Below are 21,665 nucleotides of genomic sequence, written 5' to 3' on the forward strand. Positions count from 1 at the left end.
GCTTCTCCGAGGCTTGCGAGCAAATATGCCAGTAGGGCGCATCAATATTTACTTGTGCCGTTTCAAATGTTTCGCACTGGCCGAGGAACGAATGGAAATGCTTCTACCGCGATAAATCTCCCGGTTCTCCAGATGAGCCATTGGACGCAAATAGAAACTAAACGTATGTTTTCCTAAGGGTAATTTTCGAATCGAGAAATATATGTCAGTAAGGCACATAGGACTCACACAATGATGTCCAAAGAAACCTGTGAGTAGTAGCTGCTATTGTTTGAATGTATTCGTTATTCAAATTTGATTCACAAGAATATCCGAGAAAATTTTTGTCACATTACGAAGTCTACAACGTACGTCGCAAAGTACCTCATACGTGATATTCTAAAGTGATATAAAACACCGAAGTATTGTTTTCAATAAGTTGTAGAACTCAAACCGTACAAGTATTTTTTCCAGAGATAATATATGTAAGAGTTGTATCTTTTGATATAACGAGGGAAATAAGATCCGGTTCAGTAAAATGTTGTAGTGTTCCAACAGCATTGAGTAGTTCTCGAAAGTATGTGCACTCTGATACAACGTTTGTTACAGTGATAGTGAAAATGAGTAAAGCCGGAATAGTAAGTACACAACCTAATTACATTTTTTTCAAACGGCTTACGGGAATGCAGCCGGCTGACGTCTTCGACAACCGCTGATACTTCAAAAAGTGCTCATCCTGTTATTTTCAAGGTACAACATGCACGAAAGAGCTCTGTGGAGGCGTATGGTGCACGTATGCCGAAAGGCAACACCTGCCAACACACACACACACACACACACACACACACACACACACACACAGTAGACACACCACCTAATACCCAACTATGATCAACATCAGAAGCTGTCGACAGTGAATATTATACCAAAGGCGAGCGATATAGCTCTAAATTTATGTTGTTTGGCTAGGCACAAACGTGTTTCTCAGCAGAATTTAGGCAACAACCTCCATCGCTATTTATAAGGGCGCTTGCTAATTTAACCTCAAGTGCTTCCTTAATAACACTGTCCCAATACTCAGATGTGTATGCCAGAATTTCTATGTTGTTATATAGCATAAGAAGATTGTTGGAAAGGTAATGTTGTGCAATAGCAGATTCGCTCGGCCACTGTAAGCACGGGTGATGCTTATGCTCAAAAGACGGCTCCTCCGAGGAACTGATGGTCTGGCCAACACACGAATTGCCACAAATGCAAGGAGTACGATAGACACCTGCTTTACACAAATCAAGATCTTCCTTTTCGGAAGAAATTAAATTGATCCTAATGTTAGATCTTAGCCGAAAAATACATTTCACATGATGTTTCTGCACAATACGACCAATCCTATTGCAAACGATACCTGTGTGCGCCATAGAGGTAGTTGGTACCTCGTTGTTTTCACCCAATTCACTGTTAGTCTATAGCGCAACGCAACGCTCGTCCGATCTGTCTTAGCCAAAAACCATTTTCGCAAAAGGTGACTTCTGAAAGGGCTAGCTAGCTCAGCTGACTAACTTTCAGGATCTGAGATGACATGTGCCCTATGAAACAAGGTACGGAGTAACACTTTACTCTGAGCCAGGTGGTGACAACTGTCAGGTTGATGATATAAATCAGAGTGAGCTGGATTCCTATTCACGGCATTTCCCAAGTTACAATCCACCTTCCTCATATCATACATCGTACGTACAGTACATTTCTTACATTAAACACGTTTTTTGTAATAATTAGTAGACACTATGACACCGTTTACATATCTCGGTTTTTAGTTGTATAGTCTTAATATTTGTTAGGGTTATGCTACTACTGATGTACCTTAACGAGCAATGAGAGAACAAATCTTAAGCGTAGAACAAAGCTAATCGTAGAGTAACCTTATGTTAAACTGATTTCAATCAGAATTTCTGTATCAGCAGTCTCTTGAACTTGAGCAGCATGAAAGACCAGTAAGAGAAACTTGAAAAAAAATACGAGTATCTATTGCTTTGTGATAAAAGGTATTGGCTTGGAGACCTATCTCCGACTGTTCTGCTGCCTAGTCTAATCCTTTTTATTTGATTTGAGCCTCTTCGAAGACATACTCGTCGACGATGATGAAGTGATGGGGACAACACAACACCCAGTCCCCGAGCGGATAAAATCTCCGACTTGGCCGGGAATCGAACTCAAGCTCCACGTTCGGCATCTGCCGCACTAACAACACTTTTATCTTCATTTTGTTCGTTATCGTTTTCGTCATTTGTTCTCGGCGGACGTCATGTGACACCCCTTCAAGTCATCGCTGAATACTTCACTCCGTTCTTTTATTACTGAGGGCAGCCAATCGTCTGATCGAATATTCTGAGCTACCTTGCCGGCTCAGTTAACTACTCAGGCGGACTATGAGAAAAGAAACTTATTGTCACTGACGTGTACTACACCAGAGCATTGTCGCAGTAATCTTGTACAGGCCGATAGCCAACTGACTCCAGGAAGTATAGTTATTCACACAAATATCTAAATTACTCAGTTTCTAACAAACATCGTTATGGGTGGTAGTTCTTAATAAACACAGGCTAAATTAGATGACTCATAAAATTCCTTCGGATCCTTGTGGATAGATTTCCGTAAAGAAAGCCAAACCATGTCACCAACTTTAAAAAATGCCAGGTAAAATTGCATTCCATTCATTTTGTAGAGCTACTTACAGAAGAAGTGGCACATTTCACATGTTTAGTTTCTTCCACGACAGTCTTTTTTATTTCCTTCTGACTGGACTGACGCGCTACATCAAGAATTCTTCTGCTGTGATGACCTGTTCATTTCAGAGTAGCACTTGCATCCTACGTCTTAAATTTCTTTTTGTACCTACACCAGTCTCTTTATTACCGATAGATGTTGCCCACTGCAGCTCGCTCTAGTACCTTGGGAGTTATTTACTGATGTATTACATTAACTACCATACTGTTCCTTCTTCTTGTCAGTGTCCTCCATACATTTCTTTCTTCGCCAGTTCTGCGGAGAATCTACTCAGTCCTCCATCAGTCCACCTAACTTCCTACATCTTTCTATTGTGTTACGTCTCAAACGCTTCGATTCTCTTCCATTCCAATTTTCACACAGTCCGTGATTCCATACCTTGCCTACAATACTATGCTCCAAACGTACCTTGCGCTAACTTTTTTTAATTGTAAAATTAAGACCTACGTCTGATGCCGGTAGACTTTTCTTCGTCAGGGATATCCTTTTTGTATTGTGTTCGTCTGTACTTTGCCCTCCTTGTTTCACCCCTCCACAACAGTAATGGAATATAAATCCTAGCTACAAATCCATCCACACATTCTGTTTTGCAGTGTCGTAGAACAGAACACAGTATTCACGTGACACCCATACTAACGGATCACTGCCTACCAGTTGCTACCTCCTAAAAAGAGATTAGAACAATACCTCTGTAAATCATACATGGAGCTCTAAATGAGGATGGATGTTATGGTGCAGCAATCAAAACTAACATAATTACATTGGAATAAATAAGCTACGAAATGCATAATGAGCGAATGATTGAAAGAGCTTCTGCGATTCTAGAAAGACCTCTATGCTTGCCTTTTTTCTGACTGCACTCGCACTACTTCCGTTTGAGGTGCCTTGAGTCTAAGTGTCTCGTGTACAAAACCGAATAAATGTGTCTATAGCACAGTGCTGTCTCGGTGTTTTTGTTGACGAAACACGCTGTCAGTTCGTGAATTCTTTCTCTCCAGAGGCACCACGGTTTCACCGAAGTTAACAGTCACCATCATTTGCTCATCTGCTCTCAATCCGTGACATAATTCAGAATGGTTTGGAATTTAACCCAAGACCGTGTGGTCATAAGGAGCCGTGCGTTGTCAACTCTCTTCGTCTTGCCGGTTATGTTGACTACGAAACCTTTTTCACCTCAGAGCCGAGTGCCATTGCGCAAGACGTTTGCTGTTATCTTGGACGCTGTGGCGGGTTAGCTTGTTTATTGTAAACCTCCAGGATTCAAATGGTTCAAATGGTTCAAATGGCTCTGAGCACTATGGGACTCAATTGCTGTGGTCATCAGTCCCCTAGAACTTAGAACTACTTAAACCTAACTAACCTAAGGACATCACACATCCATGCCCGAGGCAAGATTCGAACCTGCGACCGTAGCAGTCGCACGGTTCCGGACTGCGCGCCTAGAACCGCAAGACCACCGCGGCCGGCAAACCTCCAGGGCTATCTTCTCTCACGTGATATGTGCTTGCGAATTATTGACCCAACTCTGTTAAATCACACTGGTGGAAAGAGTTTAAGCCATGGCGTTGGTCGATCACTGTCAGGTACTCCAGTAACCTGTTGATTAGGGAGGTCAAATTATTAAAATTAAGGACATAGGAGCTCCACAGCGAAATACCACTCAGTCAGTTGACTCCACTGCAACTCCGGCTGAACGAGTAGAGAAAGATTCAGCAAGAAGAAAGGGCACATGTCCTTCTGTAACAAATATTTTAGGAGAATATGGTAGGATTGTTCGACTGGCTCTGAGGAACAAGAAAAGTTGATATCCGGGTAGATGTTACAGGCAGTGTCACTACAAACACTCGGGAGCAGACTGTTATTGGAAGCAGGGCGCAGATCTCGAGCTGCCGTGACTTGTTTACCACTGACATCGTACCACAGTCGACAGGGACTCGCTTGGCGTCGAGCCGTCTTGAAAAGAGGCACTGATGTTCACAGATGAGTTTCACTTCTGTTTGTGGCAATCAAACCGACTGGAACGTGTCTGTAGGAAACCCTGTGAAAGATTCTCGAGGCCGGATGTACATCTTCGTCAATCATGATCTGGGGATCTGTTACATATGCCAACTGCACTGATCCGTTAATATTTACAGCGACACTGAATTCCATGTCAAGAGGTGATAAGAATGCTAAACCCTGTTGGGTTGGGTTGTTTGGAGGAAGAAACCAAACTAAACCCTGTTACCATAGCCTTCGTGACAAAGTACCAAATGGCGGATTCTGGGAGGGCAACTTACGTTCACACCACAAATGCCTTGGTGAAAGTGTAGATCCTTGACTGGCTCGTCCAGTCCCCTACTACATCAAATTTGCTTGGGAGACATACAGTTTAATGTCAGCCACCAGGAAGCAGTACTAATGAACCGACACAGCATATGCGACAAGCCAGCCAAGAAATTCCTCACGGTGACATATTGATTCTGTTCACTTCGACATCACAGCGAATACGGTGGGTATATTCATGCCCCTATGGATAGATGTACGTCATTTCTGAACTGAACGAAACTTTATTCATTTAATATTCGTTATGCGACGAAAACAGTCACAGAGTGTGATAAATATCGGTCTAGTGCTTCATGGTATAAAATACTACATTTATGTCAGTGTATAAAGTATCTGAATTAGGAGCCTAGTAGTCAGGTGCTGATAGAAGGCTCTGGCGTACGTAGTTCCGGCAGAATACTGTCTGTTATACGTTACTTGAAGTATAGGAAGATCGTGACGGCGACGACGAGGGCGGCGAGCGAGACGGAGTAGCCGGTGAAGTAGAGCGTCGTGGCCACCTCGACGATCACCTCGTCGATCACCTCGACCACCGGCATCTTGGGCAGCATCGCCTCGCACGACGAGTAGTTGCTGTAGCTCGACCACGTGCCGTTCGCGTGGCACCACCGGCTCGCATTTTCTGCAACAGTAGACACGTGGATAGTGAGAAAAAACAGCACGTGTTGTTCATCTGCGACAAAAATTCTGTTTGAAAACAGGAGATGATAAACACGAAGAAACCCAAAAATAATCGTGCTAGTGTATCGCCCCAATTAAAGACAAACGTGAACATGCAAATATTTGTTATCGCATTTCACCAACCAACTAGGTTCCAGGGACTTTTGAAGTCACCCTGAACATTTCGGCGCATATGCCGTTGATGAATACAACATCAAAGATAAACATATGATAATGTTTTATGAAAAGAAAATCTTCCGACGTGCGTCTATTTACAACGAGTCTGTCATCAAAGGCTGTTGAGAACAGAATGTGCAATACCAGTTTCAACTGGAACAGCGGCTGTAGCCTTAGGTTTGTTACAAACTTAAGCTGATGGTCCGCGCTCCGCCTCATGTGCGTTGTTTCCGAACAGTGCCGACGGTTTTCACAGTCGGGCGTGTGAACGTGATTCTGTGCAATAGAGGGACAGTGTAGTTCTGGCAGCTGCACATCCTGCACTTTGATCGAACGTATAGAGATGAGCTGCCCGCAATTAAAAGACACACTATCTGATATACATCATGCAACCAAATCAAAACGAGACAGATGCAAAAAGGAAGTAAACTGTCTGCTGTTTCAAATGTAATCGCAAAACCTATTACTACATTTACTCTACTGTGAGACAGAATAGCCAATGTCTTCATAGAAAAATGTTTGCGGTTGCCTGAACAATCTTGACTGTACCTCTTCTCCTTAAGTAAATCTACAGCCACGAATGAATTTCCTCAGGATTCCAAACATATGTTAATGACAGTGGAAGAAGTCGCCTGAAATAACGCACAATGGTATGAGAGCACTTGGCAAAAACTGAAGTTCGCCATCAAGTCCAGACTCCCTGGAATTCTGACGGACGGCATCACTCTGTTGCTGGATAATGCCTGCCCATATGTTGGCCAGCCGGTGTGGCCGAGCGGTTCTAGGCGCTTCAAAAAAATGTTCAGATGTGTGTGAAACTTTATGGGACTTAACTGCTAAGGTCATCAGTCCCTAAGCTTACACACTCCTTAACTTAAATTATCCTAAGGACAAACACACACACACACACACACACACACACACACACACACACACACACATGCCCGAGGGAGGACTCAAACCTCCGCCGGGACCAGTCGCACAGTCCATGACTGCAGCGCCTGAGACCGCTTGGCTAAACCCGCGCGGCTAGGCGCTTCAGTCTGGAACCGCGCGACCGCTACAGTCGCATGTTCGAATCCTGCCCCGAGCATGTATGTGTGAAATCCTTCGGTTAGTTAGGTTTAAGTGGTTATAAGTTCTAGCGGACTGATGACCTCAGATGTTAAGTCCCATAGTGCTCAGAGCCATTTGAACCATTTGAACCCATATGTTACCACGATTGTTTCGACCAAGCTGCAGACGTTTCGCCGGGAAGCCGTTATGGATCCTCCATACAGTCCCGATATCTTCCCAACCGATTTCCATGTTTTAGGGCCCTGAAGAAAGGCATTCCTGGCTGTCGATTTGCTTCGAAGAGATTCGCGGCTGGGTATCACATGGTTCTGTACGCAGCCGCAAACTTGTTTCCGTGAAGGCGCTGCCCGTCTTGTCTCACAGTAGGACAAATGTATTAACAGTTATGTAGATTACTTTTGAAATAAAAAGCAGTTTACTCACTGTTTCCATCTGCCTTGTTTTTGGTTTACTGCCCACACAAAAAGAGGAATTCCACACGCCAAGGAAGATTTGGATGCATCCCATCTTGGAACAAAGATGTACTAAACGTTCGTCACACTGTATTGCAAATTGCGTAACAACGAAGACAAATTGTATAATTAGTAACCTGTATCTATTCGTCCTTTTGCCGATCTTGTCGGTGGAATACATGTCACTTTCACACTTTAAGATCTCAAACGGATGCTTGTTACTCCGATAGATCGAGTAGCAGTAACCTTATGGTAAGAATATGAATAAGTTTATCAAAGATGATGGTGATGAAGTCCCATACTGGAAAGAGCGTAAGTGAAAGGTGCGGGAGACCCACACCACCGTAGTAGGCAGGGTTTTAGTGGAGGGGGTTTGCCATTGCCTTCCTGCGACCGTAACTGGGATGGATGATGATGCTAATGAAGACGACACAACACCCAGTCATCTCGAGGCAGGTGAAAATCCCTGACCCCGCCGGGAATCGAACCCGGGACCCCGTGCTCGGGAAGCCAGAACCCTACCGCGAGACCACGAGCTGTGGACAGTTTACCAAAGACGATTAACGTAAATGACATTTTTAATCATTCAAATTTTTCTTAATTTCGATCCTTTCGTATTGGACAATTTTACTGTTTTGTGTTTTACGTCTTAATTGCTATGATTATTGTCTTGTCACCCAAGATGACGTCAGTATTGATGGCACTGTTCTTCTCTTAGCTTCACTGATTAAAAGGTTATTAAAAGGTTATACTGACATTGTAGAAAATTTTCAAAGTACTCTGCTAAACAATCTTATTGCCTCTTGTGAAATACTGTGCTGAAATGAATTTTTCTTGAAACTTCCTTTCTGCCGGACCGAGACTTGAACTCGGGACCTTTGCCTTTCTCGGGCAAGTGCTCTACCAACTGAGCTACCCAAGCACGACTCACGACCCCTCCTCACAGCTTCACATCTGCCAGTACCTCGTCTCCTACCTTCCCAAACTCACAGAAGCTCTTCTGCGAGCCTTGCAGAACTAGCACTCCTGGAAGAAAGGATATTGCGGAGACATGGCTTAGCCACAGCCTAGGGGATGTTTCCAGAATGAGATTTTCACTCTGCGGCGGAATGTGAGCTGATATGAAACGTCCTGACAGGTTAAAACTGTGTGCCGGACCGAGACTCGAACTCGGGACCTTTGCAAATCGCGGGCACGTGCTCTACCAACAGCATAATATATTAGGAAACAGTTAATAAATTTAGATCTGAAGACTAACATACTAGGGTTATTCAGAAAGTAAGAAACGATCGGTGGCGAAATGGAAACCACACTGAAAATCCGATGAAGTTTTGCACAAGTGTGTTGGGAAGTGTCTCTAGTATGCCCGTCGATCACGTTACGTCGTTCTTGTTAGTTCTGAGATCACAGGGAGCACATAAAGATACCTAGAACAATAGTGTCTCCCAACAAGTACGAGGGCAAGGTGAGAAATTTTGCCTGAAGCTATGCATCCAACATTACATAACTGTCGTGCTGTTTCTTCTTCAAGACAATTCTCAGCCGCATTCTGCAGGAGAATGAAGATGGTCCTGCATCTTTTCCAATTGAAAATATTGGATTACCCACAATACAGCCCGTAATTGTCTCTCTCTGAGTTTTATCTCTGCTAACATTAACCGCTGGCTATGAAGACAACAATTTGGCACAGACAACGAGCTGTAGGCTAGCGTAGATAATTGGCAGGAAGCCGACATCGGTGGTCTCGCGGTTCTAGGCGCGCAGTGTGGAACTGCGCAACTGCTACGATCGCAGGTTCCAATCCTGCCTCGGGCATGGATGTGTGTGATGTCCTTAGGTTAGTTAGGTTTTAGTAGTTCTAAGTTCTAGGAGACTGATGACCACAGCTGTTAAGTCCCATAGTGCTCAGAGCCATTTGAACCATTTGAATTGGCAGAAAGCACTGGCGGCTGCCTTCTATAACGAGGATATTGGAAAGTTGGTACAATGCTACGACAAACGCCTAAGTCGGATCGGCGACTATGGAGATAAGTAGCTGGAAGTTGTAGCTAACTGTTGCAAACAAACAGTTTTGATTTTCACCGTGTTTCCCATTTCGCGACCTATCGTTCCTTACTTTCCGAATAGCCCTCGTATTTTCTAATTTTCACCAGCTGCCACGGAACCCATACATATTATAAAAATCTCCTCATGATTTGCTGGACAGATTTCCACCAAACGTCGTACACTTACTGCCTGGAAAGAATCGCTGTGGGTGTGAGAACCATCTACCGATCAGAAGGGTGGGGGTGAAAAAGAAGTGTAGCCTACGATGCGTGAATATCCAGTATTTGAGGACGAAAGCACTTTCACCCAAACCTCAAGACGTCAGACACTCAGTTCGGTACCAAACGTTGTATGTCGATAGAGTGTCAGCCAAAACTCCGATTTAGTTCGTACTAGGTTCTGCCATCACGCAGAGCGGGCGTATACATTAACTGAAAGTAAAACTTGGTTTACGGAGCAGACGAAAAGCATAAAAGTAAGTAAGTAAAGGTGCAGCTCTTGTTAATAAGTCGGCAGAGGCTGGGTTCAAAAATAAAGACGAAACTTTTTTTATTGTCTTATGTGTGAACGTGTTATAATTGACAAGATATTTACGATATACGAAAGGGCTTTTTGGAATTCACATAATTTTTTTTCTTGATAGTCTACTTTCGCTTTGCTTCTTTGAAAGTAGTAAACCTATAGATTATATTTGTAGTTTCATAGAACATGTACAGTAATTCGAACAGAAAACACTTGCATCCTAAGTTCAGAAGTAATAGCAAAAACCATAATAATAAAACTAATCGTAGTACTAATGACCAAATTAAAAAGATCAATAGTAAATACATAAAGTTCAACTAACAAAGCGAAGACAAGCTCCCAAATGAACATTGCTACAAACTCCGAAGAGTCTGTTTACCTGTCACGAAAATGTTCTACTATATACCAGTTTCCACGTAAACAGTTAGAAAAAATTCCTCAATAGTGGGATTTCAACTACTTACCATTCGTCTGACGATCGAACGTTTTACCAACTCAACCATAGGACATACACAAACTAGTTATTCGCAGATACTCTTTTCCTGCGTTCCGTAGTTCTGGTGTAACTTCTAATTACCTTTAATGCATGTCCTACCGGGCGATTTCACACAGCACGAACTAAATCGGACTTTTAGTTGATACTCTGTGGACATACAACATTTGGTACCCATCACAGTGTTTGACAGCTGAAGGTTTACGTGTTCCTGACTTGCAACGAACTTTACACATAATTTCAAACCGTTACGCAACTTTTCTCTCTGACAACCCCCACAAAATGATGAAAGGGAAAACGTTTATCGGTTACATCATTTTAAAACTACTACATGATGCATGGCTTATATATTACTTCTTTGCTACTGACTCCACTGGAAACACTTTTGGCGTATAGTTTCCACATATGGTCCGCCTGCGTAGCTGAGTGGCCATGTGGAGTATCGGTTCTATTCCCGGTACTGTTAAGAGTGGTCTGCAGTGCACTCAGCTTCGTGAGATCAACTGAGGAGCTACTCGACCGATTTGTAGCCGTAGAAATGTCAAGGAATCCGACAACCACCACGAGAATGGTGTGCTCTACACACACCTCTATTCCGCATCTAATGACGCCATGGCAGAGGATGACCCGGCGGTCGGTCAGGCCCAGCTGCCTTGTTTAGGGCTATAAGACGAACTTTTTCTTGCCCAGGTACGCTGGTGAATGTACTTACAAAATTATATCATTGTACGACTCATAATTCAGGAAATATGATATTACACACATTGAGCTACGTGAAAACCGAACTGCCGTGTGGAATACGCTAGAAATACATGTAAAATGTGAGTGAAGTATATTAAATATATGTGACACGTGAGTATGAGGGGAAAGATAAGGATAAAAAAGACTCCTCCTGAAACCTTGGATCAATTTCAGCCAAACTTCGTACACTTATTAATTACTATCTTGAAACAAATACTGCGGGGATGAGATACAGCAGCCGCCTCCTAATGGGGTGGGGATGATGTGGAGAAAGAAGGGAGAAGGAAGATACGGACAGAAAAATAGGGGCAAGGAAGACATGGAGACAGATACGAGGGAGGACGAGATGAACAGGAGGGTTGGGGGGGGGGGGGGGCAAGGGGAGGCGCAAAGAAAGGGAAGAGTAGGAGGCAGAGGGGTGGCGGTGGAGTTGAACCGAGAAACGAAAGATATGGAGATGGGGGAGTAGCTGATGGGCATTAGAGAGGTGTGGAGGCTGTGGACTGAGACAATGGGGAGAAGGAGATGAACACAAAGGAAGGTGGAGGAGATGCTCTAATGGTCTAATGAAACTGGAATACATACATACCTGGGCAAGGCTGTGTACACAGTTACAATAGTTAACTGTAAAAGTTGATTAACTGTTTTCTATCTGAAGACAAATATACGTTCTTACTTTTCGCAATAAAGAAATACGCCAACAAAATTCTTACAATGTAATTTCTGAAAAAAATTCTATATTTGTAATTTTCATCAAAGTTTCTAGTGGAATCTTCCAAATATTCCCATTTAAGTTTTCCGAGCACTTATGTTACGTTACACCAACCGGTTACGACTCTGTCAGCCCATCCCTAAACTCGATCGATCGATACCTGTGTCGTGCCTACGGGACAAGGACTCCAAAAAGTGGAACAGCAAACTAGAATAGGCCACAGTAAACGCTTCTTTGCAATTTGCCTTACAAGTTTACATCTATTTCACGGAAACCGCCCAAGAAATCTGTTTTCCATTCACCTTAACGGATGACTTTACGTGCTCGTCGCATTTCGTATTACTCCTTATAATTCCCGTAAATACTTAATACGGTGTGACGTGCTCACAACGTTCACCACTAGTCCTGTAATCACATACAATCGGGTTCTTTCTCATTGTTAGAGGCACTGACTAGTATTTACCCACATTTAAACAAAGGTAGCATTGATTATTGAAAGTGGAGATGTTATCCAAGTCTCTGTGCATTTCATTATGGTCCTCCATCGACAATGTTTCCTACAGACCACCGAATCTTCAGCAAACAGTCCTGCAGTGTTGCTGATACCATATGATAAATTATTTACGTATACTGAGCACATTAGTGGACCTATTTCTCTTTGGTGGTTACAAGCCACCAAATAGAAAACAGTGTCACACTGTCGACAAATTATTTATGTACACTGAGCACATTGGTGGTCCTGCTTCACTTCGTTGGATACATCCAATGTTACCTTAGATTCTGTAGGTCATTCACCGACCAGAACGGCATATTGAACTCTTATTTAAAAGTACGTCGAACCAATCGTACGTCTAGGAGTATATTTCGTATGATTACATTTTTTATACATATCGATGATGACGTACAGTATTCAAAGTTTCTCTGCAATTCAGGAATGAGGAATCTACTTGTCCGCACGCATTTTCTGATTGTAAGATGTCACGTACTAATACAACAATCTATGTTTCACACAAGTGTTTTTCTTCTGAAATCGTATTGATTCTTTTTGAGAAGTGTCTTTTGCTCAAGGAACGATATAACGTTTGAGCTCAGAATGTTCTCTACAATCCTGAAAAGACGGATTTAACCGTTATTGTTCTGACGTCCTGTGGATACCATCCTTTGTCCTCTTTCTAAACAGGACAACATGCAGTCCTGGAATTTCAAATATACACTCCTGGAAATTGAAATAAGAACACCGTGAATTCATTGTCCCAGGAAGGGGAAACTTTATTGACACATTCCTGGGGTCAGATACATCACATGATCACACTGACAGAACCACAGGCACATAGACACAGGCAACAGAGCATGCACAATGTCGGTACTAGTACAGTGTATATCCACCTTTCGCAGCAATGCAGGCTGCTATTCTCCCATGGAGACGATCGTAGAGATGCTGGATGTAGTCCTGCGGAACGGCTTGCCATGCCATTTCCACCTGGCGCCTCAGTTGGACCAGCGTTCGTGCTGGACGTGCAGACCGCGTGAGACGACGCTTCATCCAGTCCCAAATATGCTCAATGGGGGACAGATCTGGAGATCTTGCTGGCCAGGGTAGTTGACTTACACCTTCTAGAGCAAATTGGATGGCACGGGATACATGCGGACATGCATTGTCCTGTTGGAACAGCAAGTTCCCTTTCCGGTCTAGGAATGGTAGAACGATGGGTTCGATGACGGTTTGGATGTACCGTGCACTATTCAGTGTCCCCTCGACGATCACCTGTACGGCCAGTGTAGGAGATCGCTCCCCACACCATGATGCCGGGTGTTGGCCCTGTGTGCCTCGGTCGTATGCACTCCTGATTGTGGCGCTCACCTGCACGGCGCCAAACACGCATACAACCATCATTGGCACCAAGGCAGAAGCGACTCTCATCGCTGAAGACGACACGTCTCCATTCTTCCCTCCATTCACGCCTGTCGCGACACCACTGGAGGCGGGCTGCACGATGTTGGGGCATGAGCGGAAGACGGCGTAACGGTGTGCGGGACCGTAGCCCAGCTTCATGGAGACGGTTGCGAATGGTCCTCGCCGATACCCCAGGAGCAACAGTGTCCCTAATTTGCTGGGAAGTGGCGGTGCGGTCTCCTACGGCACTGCGTAGGATCCTACGGTCTTGGCGTGCATCCGTGCGTCGCTGCGGTCCGGTCCCAGGTCGACGGGCACGTGCACCTTCCGCCGACCACTGGCGACAACATCGATGTACTGTGGAGACCTCACGCCCCACGTGTTGAGCAATTCGGCGGTACGTCCACCCGGCCTCCCGCATGCCCACTATACGCCCTCGCTCAAAATCCGTCAACTGCACATACGGTTCACGTCCACGCTGTCGCGGCATGCTACCAGTGTTAAAGACTGCGATGGAGCTCCGTATGCCACGGAAAACTGGCTGACACTGACGGCGGCGGTGCACAAATGCTACGCAGCTAGCGCCATTTGACGGCCAACACCGCGGTTCCTGGTGTGTCCGCTGTGCCGTGCGTGTGATCATTGCTTGTACAGCCCTCTCGCAGTGTCCGGAGCAAGTATGGTGGGTCTGACACACCGGTGTCAATGTGTTCTTTTTTCCATTTCCAGGAGTGTATTTATACGGTAGTAGCTGTTAGAAACAGACCGAGGGCCGTTAATATTTTCATCACAGAGCAGCAACCAATACAGTGGTATGGCTGCAAAGATGTTCTTTATTTATAGGTTTCTTCCAATCTGAAATCCCTGCCTCGCCAATGCAGTTGACGCTGCAGGAACTGATATAGGGCTTGAATAATTTTGTTTGTATAAAATTAGATACCAAGCTGCCGGACACTGCAAATATTTTTCCCTGCAAAAGCACATACGATTACACAATACTCCAGCAAAGGTTACACTGTATTGAAGGTGGCTCTATACATCCTTCATACAAGGCCAAACCGAGCACCAAAGAATTCCTTGCTGCGGTTGTTCTTTGCACAATAGCACCAGCTCACGTTGGTGCTGGTGTTGATACTGACTCGTAACACGTAGGGCCATATGATCATTCCCCAGATCCCGTAACAGTATAGCGACAGTTTACTAAATATAGGTCACTAGAGGATGACGTGAATGAAACACCTAGCACGTCAATATTTTACTGACAAAATCAGGGACGACGGGGAAAGACCCGTTCACTCGTATGTAAGTGTACAGTATTTTCGCCGGGTATGTTGGCCAATTTCACACCATGGCTGAGTCAGTAATGTAGCTTTTGCGTGACCATTAATTATTAATAATTCCAGGTGATTGGTGATTGTACATATAACGCTCCCCCTCCCCCCCCCTCGAAAAAAGTCACTATTTTCTGTACATGACCATACTGCAGGATACCGTCGCTGAAACTATAATCAGAGCCCCAAACACACTTTGAGAATGTAGCGGCTACCATTTAAAATTTTGATACATAGAAGACACTTATTCCCGACAGAGCGGTTCAGGAACGCTATAAAAATGATTTGAGACTTGTGACAACTGTTCTGTTGTAACCAGTGGAGAAAGGTTGCAGAGCGGATGGTGCAATATGTTAATCATCAAAACTAAATTTCTGCAGTATTCCAAAACTCCCGCAGAGAAATCTTCCATTGAAGACATTCATTAACATGTCCAAACTGCTACATCCTTAGTCTTCAAAGCACTCATTCAGGACATCGCCAGGCTAGACACAAACAAAGCTTAATACAATGTACGTCAACCAGCGTAGTTGGGTTGGGTTGTTGGGGAAGGAGACCAGACAGCGAGGTTGTCGGTCTCATCGGATTAGGGAAGGATGAGGAAGGAAGTCGGCCGTGCCCTTTCAAAGGAACCATCCCGGCATTTGCCTGGAGCTATTTAGGGAAATCACGGAAAACCTAAATCAGGATGGCCGGATGCGGGATTGAACCGTCGTCCTCCCGCATGCGAGTCCAGTGTCTAACCACTGCGCCACCTCGCTCGGTCAACCAGTAGTCTGGGGACTTAATCCTGACTAGGAAGAATCCACGAATGGAGCTGCCCAAGGCTCAATCTTAGGTTAACTGTTGTTCCTCATATATGTTAAAGATCTTCCGTCTAACACACAAAAAGTGGGCCCTTTTTTTGCAAATGACACTGATATTTTAATCAACAATGATACATAGAGAACCAGAAGGAAAAAAATGTTCAAACGGCTCCGAGCACCATGGGACTTAACATTATAAGTCATCAGTCCCCTAGAACTTAGAACTACTGAAACCTAACTAACCTAAGCACATCACACACATCCATGCCCGAGGCAGGATTAGAACCTGCGACCGTAGGGGTCGCGCGGTTCCAGACTGAAGCGGCTAGAACCGCTCGGCCACACCGGCTGGCCTCAGTTCTGCACATCTATTGGAACTACACCAACGATAAGTGTAACACACAGAGAGGAATTTGTTTGGGTCACCACCAGCTACGCAACACAAACACGAAATTAAAGGTATCTGGTGAAACACCAGAGAAAATTCGCCTGATTACTCTTATAAGGGACACAATTTTGTTCATTTATATTAATGGAATCTTATATCGAAATGGGTTGGTTTCTCTTTAACAACTCATTATATTGTTATGTGGCCTCGTTCCCTGCCAGCAAACGACCGTTCCAGCTGTGCAGGATGATCTGTATTTTCTTCCTCTAAGAAAACTGTGGAAAACAGTTGCTAATATACTCCTTAATACTTCCTCTACCTAATATTACAAAAGCCAAAACGTCAGTAATAACATTAATAATAATGGAAAGTGAGATGTGAGAGAAAATGTAGAAATGAATAGAAAAGAAAGAAAATCAACAAGAAATAGATACGCCACTAGTCCTGAAACAAGAGGTAAAGAGCAAAATAATTATATTACTTTTTAGGTAATTTTGATCTCAGTGGCCATGATATTCCACATCCAGTTTAGCTTTTCACACTAGCTTCAAGAATATCAACGATCCGAAGTCAAGACGACTGTTTACAAAACTGCTGCCAATTACACGAGCTGTGCGACAGGCATTGGAGAACCAGTCTCGCTGTAAGACTCGTCTCCACATCCGAAAACTTGTTGATTGTTCACTGGAGGCTCTTCTCTTCGTCTGAAAAGTTCTCACCCTGGTATCGAGCCGTTCCCTTTCTTCTTGGCCTGCCGTGTCCCTCTGCGCTGAGCACGTGCTATCTGATCAGCACGCTCTTCTTAAGCAGTGTCTGAGAGAACAGCGCCTATTGTGTGCTCAAAGCTTTAGACTTCGCATCACACTGTGCCGAGTCGACCAGAGTTTAACGTAACATCATTATGTAAAACTTTCAACACGAGATCAAATTTTTAATAATAATAGTCAAACGGAAACAAAATGCAAACCCGTGCATGAAAAATGTGAAATGCCTAATATTCATGTCTCTCATTTCTAAAAGTAATGCAATTAAATAATTAAAATTTCAGTCTCTTATAAATACTTTACTACGAAGAATCAGACAATCTGTGATTCTATCCAACGCTACGATAACATTATTAAGTGACGGTGAAACAACTGATATCTTTCTAGTTATCACATTATTTTTGTGTGACCCTCCGTTTCATTGTGGGAATATGTAATATAAATAACTTCAATTCCACGATTACCGTAAACGTAGGCTAAATGGACAACCATGGAAATTAAAGAATATCTGATGTGTGCCGCAGCTGTCACTCACCCGTGTCATCTATGGTCGGTGATGCACCAGTGTCTTCGGCGTCGTTTTTTTGATAGCGCCATTTTGTCATGCGCGGTGCACTTTAACTACTGCGGCACGGGAACAGTCAGCAAACTTAGAAGTTTCGGAAATGCTTTGACCTCTGGCTCGAAAGTCAAGGATCATGCCCCTTTGTGCGTCAGATAAATCGCTCCGTTTTCTCATCACTGCACTGCATTCCGGGTTCACCCGAAAAGCTTTACATACGCTCCACTACTACTTTTCCCACCTGCCGTCTTTGCGTGGTTATTGGACGTCGAACATACGGTGGTCACGTGTCACAACAGCCCTCGAAGTACCAAGTGGGGGATAGTAGTGATACGTGGTGCCCACCTTTTGAAGGTATTGTAATCTACTCTGTTTTTCATGTTTTAAAATTCTGGAAAAAGGTATTTATTCTTTTTAATTAAATTCTTCTACCAGATACCATAAATATTTTACGTATTTCAGTTAAACTTAACCCAAGCCTTTTGAAGACATTGTAATCTATTCTGTTTTTTCATGTGTTAAAATTCTGAAAAAAGGTATTCATTGTTTATAATTTGTTCTTCTACCAGATACCATAAATGTTTAAGATATTTCAGTTAAACGTAACCGAAAAATTTAAGTCGTAGAAGTTGATGTCACTTTTCCAAATGAGTGTCATATTCAATTTTTTCAAGTTCAGGGCCTTACTTACACGTCAGTACTTCTTTAAAATATATATTGTGATCACAATTAAAGAAAAGTTACCGAAATTTGCATTTTAAAATTTTTGTTCTCGTCATAGTACAGCTGGCAGTACATGCCCGCTGATGAAAGGTACTAATACGTCATGTCGTGTTATTGCGCGGAATTTTCTCATCTGTTAACTGCGGCAATTTTCACACAACCAAATTATTTCCTTCTATTGCCCAAATCGATTGTGCGAGTCAGTTTTCCGAGACTGCTCAGGACCCCCACCGTTACTGCCAAACAGAGCAGCACTTCTAAAAAAAAATACTTTTCCAACCTTTCACTTTCAACATTTTGTTTATGCAGGACCAGCAACCTTTTTTAAAAAAATCTGGTAGCGTTTATTGATAAATCCTGTCACAGTTGCTGTGTCTATGTTTGGCGATTACCTTCTAACCAACCTGTTTCATTCTCAAGACTGACCTACTGAGGATGCACTGAATGAGTCTTATCTTGATAACAAACACCAAAATTCCTCTACATGCTTTAAAAGGTAATCGCAGATGACTTTCACTATCAACATGTGCCTACTTTGCATGTCAGAATCAAACTTGCTAGGTAGGCAGACTTATGTCGAATGCGACAGTCATCTGCCATTATTTTGTAAAGCGTTTGTTATTAAGATAAGACACGTTCAGTGCAGCATCGGTAAGTCAGGCTTGAGAAAGAACAAGCTGTTTCGAAACTAGCCGCCAAACATATGAGTACGTACTGCAACTGTGACGGGTTTCTTAATAAAAGCTTCACAATATACTTTTCCATTGAAACCGGAATAAAGGAGTTCAATACAGCGCAAAAAAATGAGGTCATCAGAGAAGCACCCCTTTCGTGGACTGTGGAAGAAGATCGGCCAGCTCCTTTTAGTAGGCAGCATTCCGGCGTTTGCCTTAACTGACGTTTGGAAACCACGGGAATCCTGAATCCGGATGGGAATGCCACTGTAGGTCTTACCACAGACCCACAAGTGCGTTTCCTGAGTCGAGGGATGCAACATAATTATACGATCCTGCAAGGCCAGGTGAATACGCTGTCCACTCGGGCACTAGTCGCGTGGGGCCACTGACGTCTGGCGTAACGTGGATTAAAGCTCTCTGTAACCCATATTTTCCATTTTCTCATGCCAGTATGAAATCCCTAACAACCCAAACGAGCAGCCATGTCACATAACAATAAAACGCTGTCTCGACAGGTCGTGATACAGATGCAGTTGAATTCTGACACGATATGGTAGGCATTTCTCCTTGTTACAAGAGGCATAACAGGATTTTCCCTTCAACAGCTAGCACCGAAATTCAATTTCTGAATGAAGACTCACTGCGAAATTTTTCTATATACACAGCATGTAGATGGCGCTACTCCCACGTACTCTGTAAGGTTCTTCTGAAGTACCAATAATTTGCATATTCAAGTTTGTGGTATACTATTATCAATTTAGTGGTTATTGCATGCGGCCTGCACAATGCTGCAACTTGAAGAGCCGGCAAAGTAAACTACTGGCCATTAAAATAGCTAGACCAAGAAGAAATGCAGATGATAAACGGGTATTCATTGGACAAATATATTATACTAGAACTGACATGGGATTACATTTTCACGCAATTTGGGTGCATAGATCCTGAGAAATCAGTACCCAGAACAACCACGTCTGGCCGTAATAACGGCCTTCATACGCCTGGGCATTGAGTCAAACAGAGCTTAGATGGCTTGTACAGGTACAGCTGCCCATGCAGCTTCAACACGATACCACAGTTCATCAAGTGACTGGCGTATTGTGACGAGCTAGTTGCTCGGCCACCATTGAACAGACGTTTACAATTGGTGCGAGATCTGGAGAATGTGCTGGCCAGGGCATCAGTTGAACATTTTCTGTCTCCAGAAAGGCCCGTACAAGACCTGCAACATGCGTTCGTGGATTATCCTGATGAAATGTAGGCTTTAGCAGGGATCGAATGAAGGGTAGAACCACGGGTCGTAACACATCTGAAATGTAGCGTCTACTGTTCAAAGTGTCGTCAATGCGAACAAGAGGTGACCGAGACGTGTAACCAGTATCACCCCATACCATCACGCCCGGTGATACGCCAGTATGGCGATGACGCAAACGCGCATCCAATCTGAGTTCAACGCGATGTCGCCAAACATGAGCGCGACTATCTTGATGCTGTAAACAGAACCTGGTTTCACCTGAAAAAATGACGTTTTGCCATTCGTGCGGCCAGGTTCGTCGTTGAGTACACCATCACAGGCGCTCCTGTCTGTGATTCAGCGTCAATGGTAACCGCAGCCACGGTCTCCGAGCTGATAGTCCATGCTGCTGCAAACGTCGTCGAACTGTTCGTGCAGCTGTTTGTTTTCTTGCAAACATCCCCATCTGTTGACTCAGGGATCGAGACGTGGCTGCACCATCCATTAGAGCCATGCAGATAAGATGCCTGTCATCTCGACTGATAGTGATACAAGGCCGTTGGTACCCAGCACGGCGTTCCGTATTACCCTCGTGAACCGACCGATTCCATATTCTGCTGACAGTCATTGGATCTCAACCATCGTGAGCAGCAACGTCGTGATACGATAACTGCAATCGCGATAGGCTACAATCCGGCCTTTATCAAAGTCGGAAACGTGATGGTACGCATTTCTCCTTCTTACACGGGGTATCACAACAACTTTTCAAATGGCAACGCCGGTCAACTGCTGTTTGTGTATGAGAAATCGGTTGGAAACGTGCCTTATGTCAGCACGTTGTATGTGTCGCCAGCGGTGTCAACGTTGTGGGAATTCTCTGAAAAGCTAATCGTTTGGATACCACAGTATCTTCTTCCTGTAGCAATTTTAATGGCCAGTAGTGTACTTTCTCGTTCGTCCCTCTCCTGCTCGTCCTTGGCTCGCATCCTGGCCCGCATCAGCGCGTGCCAGGCTGTGGGATGCAGGGAGCGTGCCGGCTGCAGACGGGCGCGCCCTCTCCGCGCTCGGCGGCGCCGGCGCCACGGGGTGACGTCACGGCGCCGGCCCCACCCGCTACGCGCCGCTGCTACCAGATGGCCGCCGCGCTGCACAGTGGCCGCGTCATTGTCCTCCCCGTCCCACACCTGCCGCCCAATCGCGTAACGCGTAGGGGACAGGCCGTGGGTCCGGAAGCAGTAAATCCGCGCGCCTAAGGCGCTCTGCGAGGCCTTTGTCGCGGACGGCCTCCGGCTACGTAATGAGGAACTACGGCACTGGCTACGCG

At 44.3% G+C, this 21,665-nt stretch overlaps 1 protein-coding gene and 1 non-coding gene across 2 annotated transcripts in view; both read right to left on the minus strand.

The window, feature by feature from the left end:
- LOC126354276 (diuretic hormone receptor-like) overlaps positions 1–21,665 on the minus strand; it is a 553,188-nt gene that overhangs the window by 116,715 nt on the left and 414,808 nt on the right. The window contains exon 4 of the mRNA XM_050003816.1: positions 5,503–5,707. Within this exon, the coding sequence (XP_049859773.1) occupies positions 5,503–5,707 (205 nt within the window). The remainder of the gene's footprint in view (positions 1–5,502; positions 5,708–21,665) is intronic.
- Positions 8,300–8,374, minus strand: Trnas-aga (transfer RNA serine (anticodon AGA)). The gene has a single exon. It is a non-coding gene; the product is annotated as a tRNA-Ser (tRNA).

Source organism: Schistocerca gregaria, chromosome 3 (assembly GCF_023897955.1).
Source record: "Schistocerca gregaria isolate iqSchGreg1 chromosome 3, iqSchGreg1.2, whole genome shotgun sequence".
Classification (NCBI taxonomy): domain Eukaryota; kingdom Metazoa; phylum Arthropoda; class Insecta; order Orthoptera; family Acrididae; genus Schistocerca; species Schistocerca gregaria.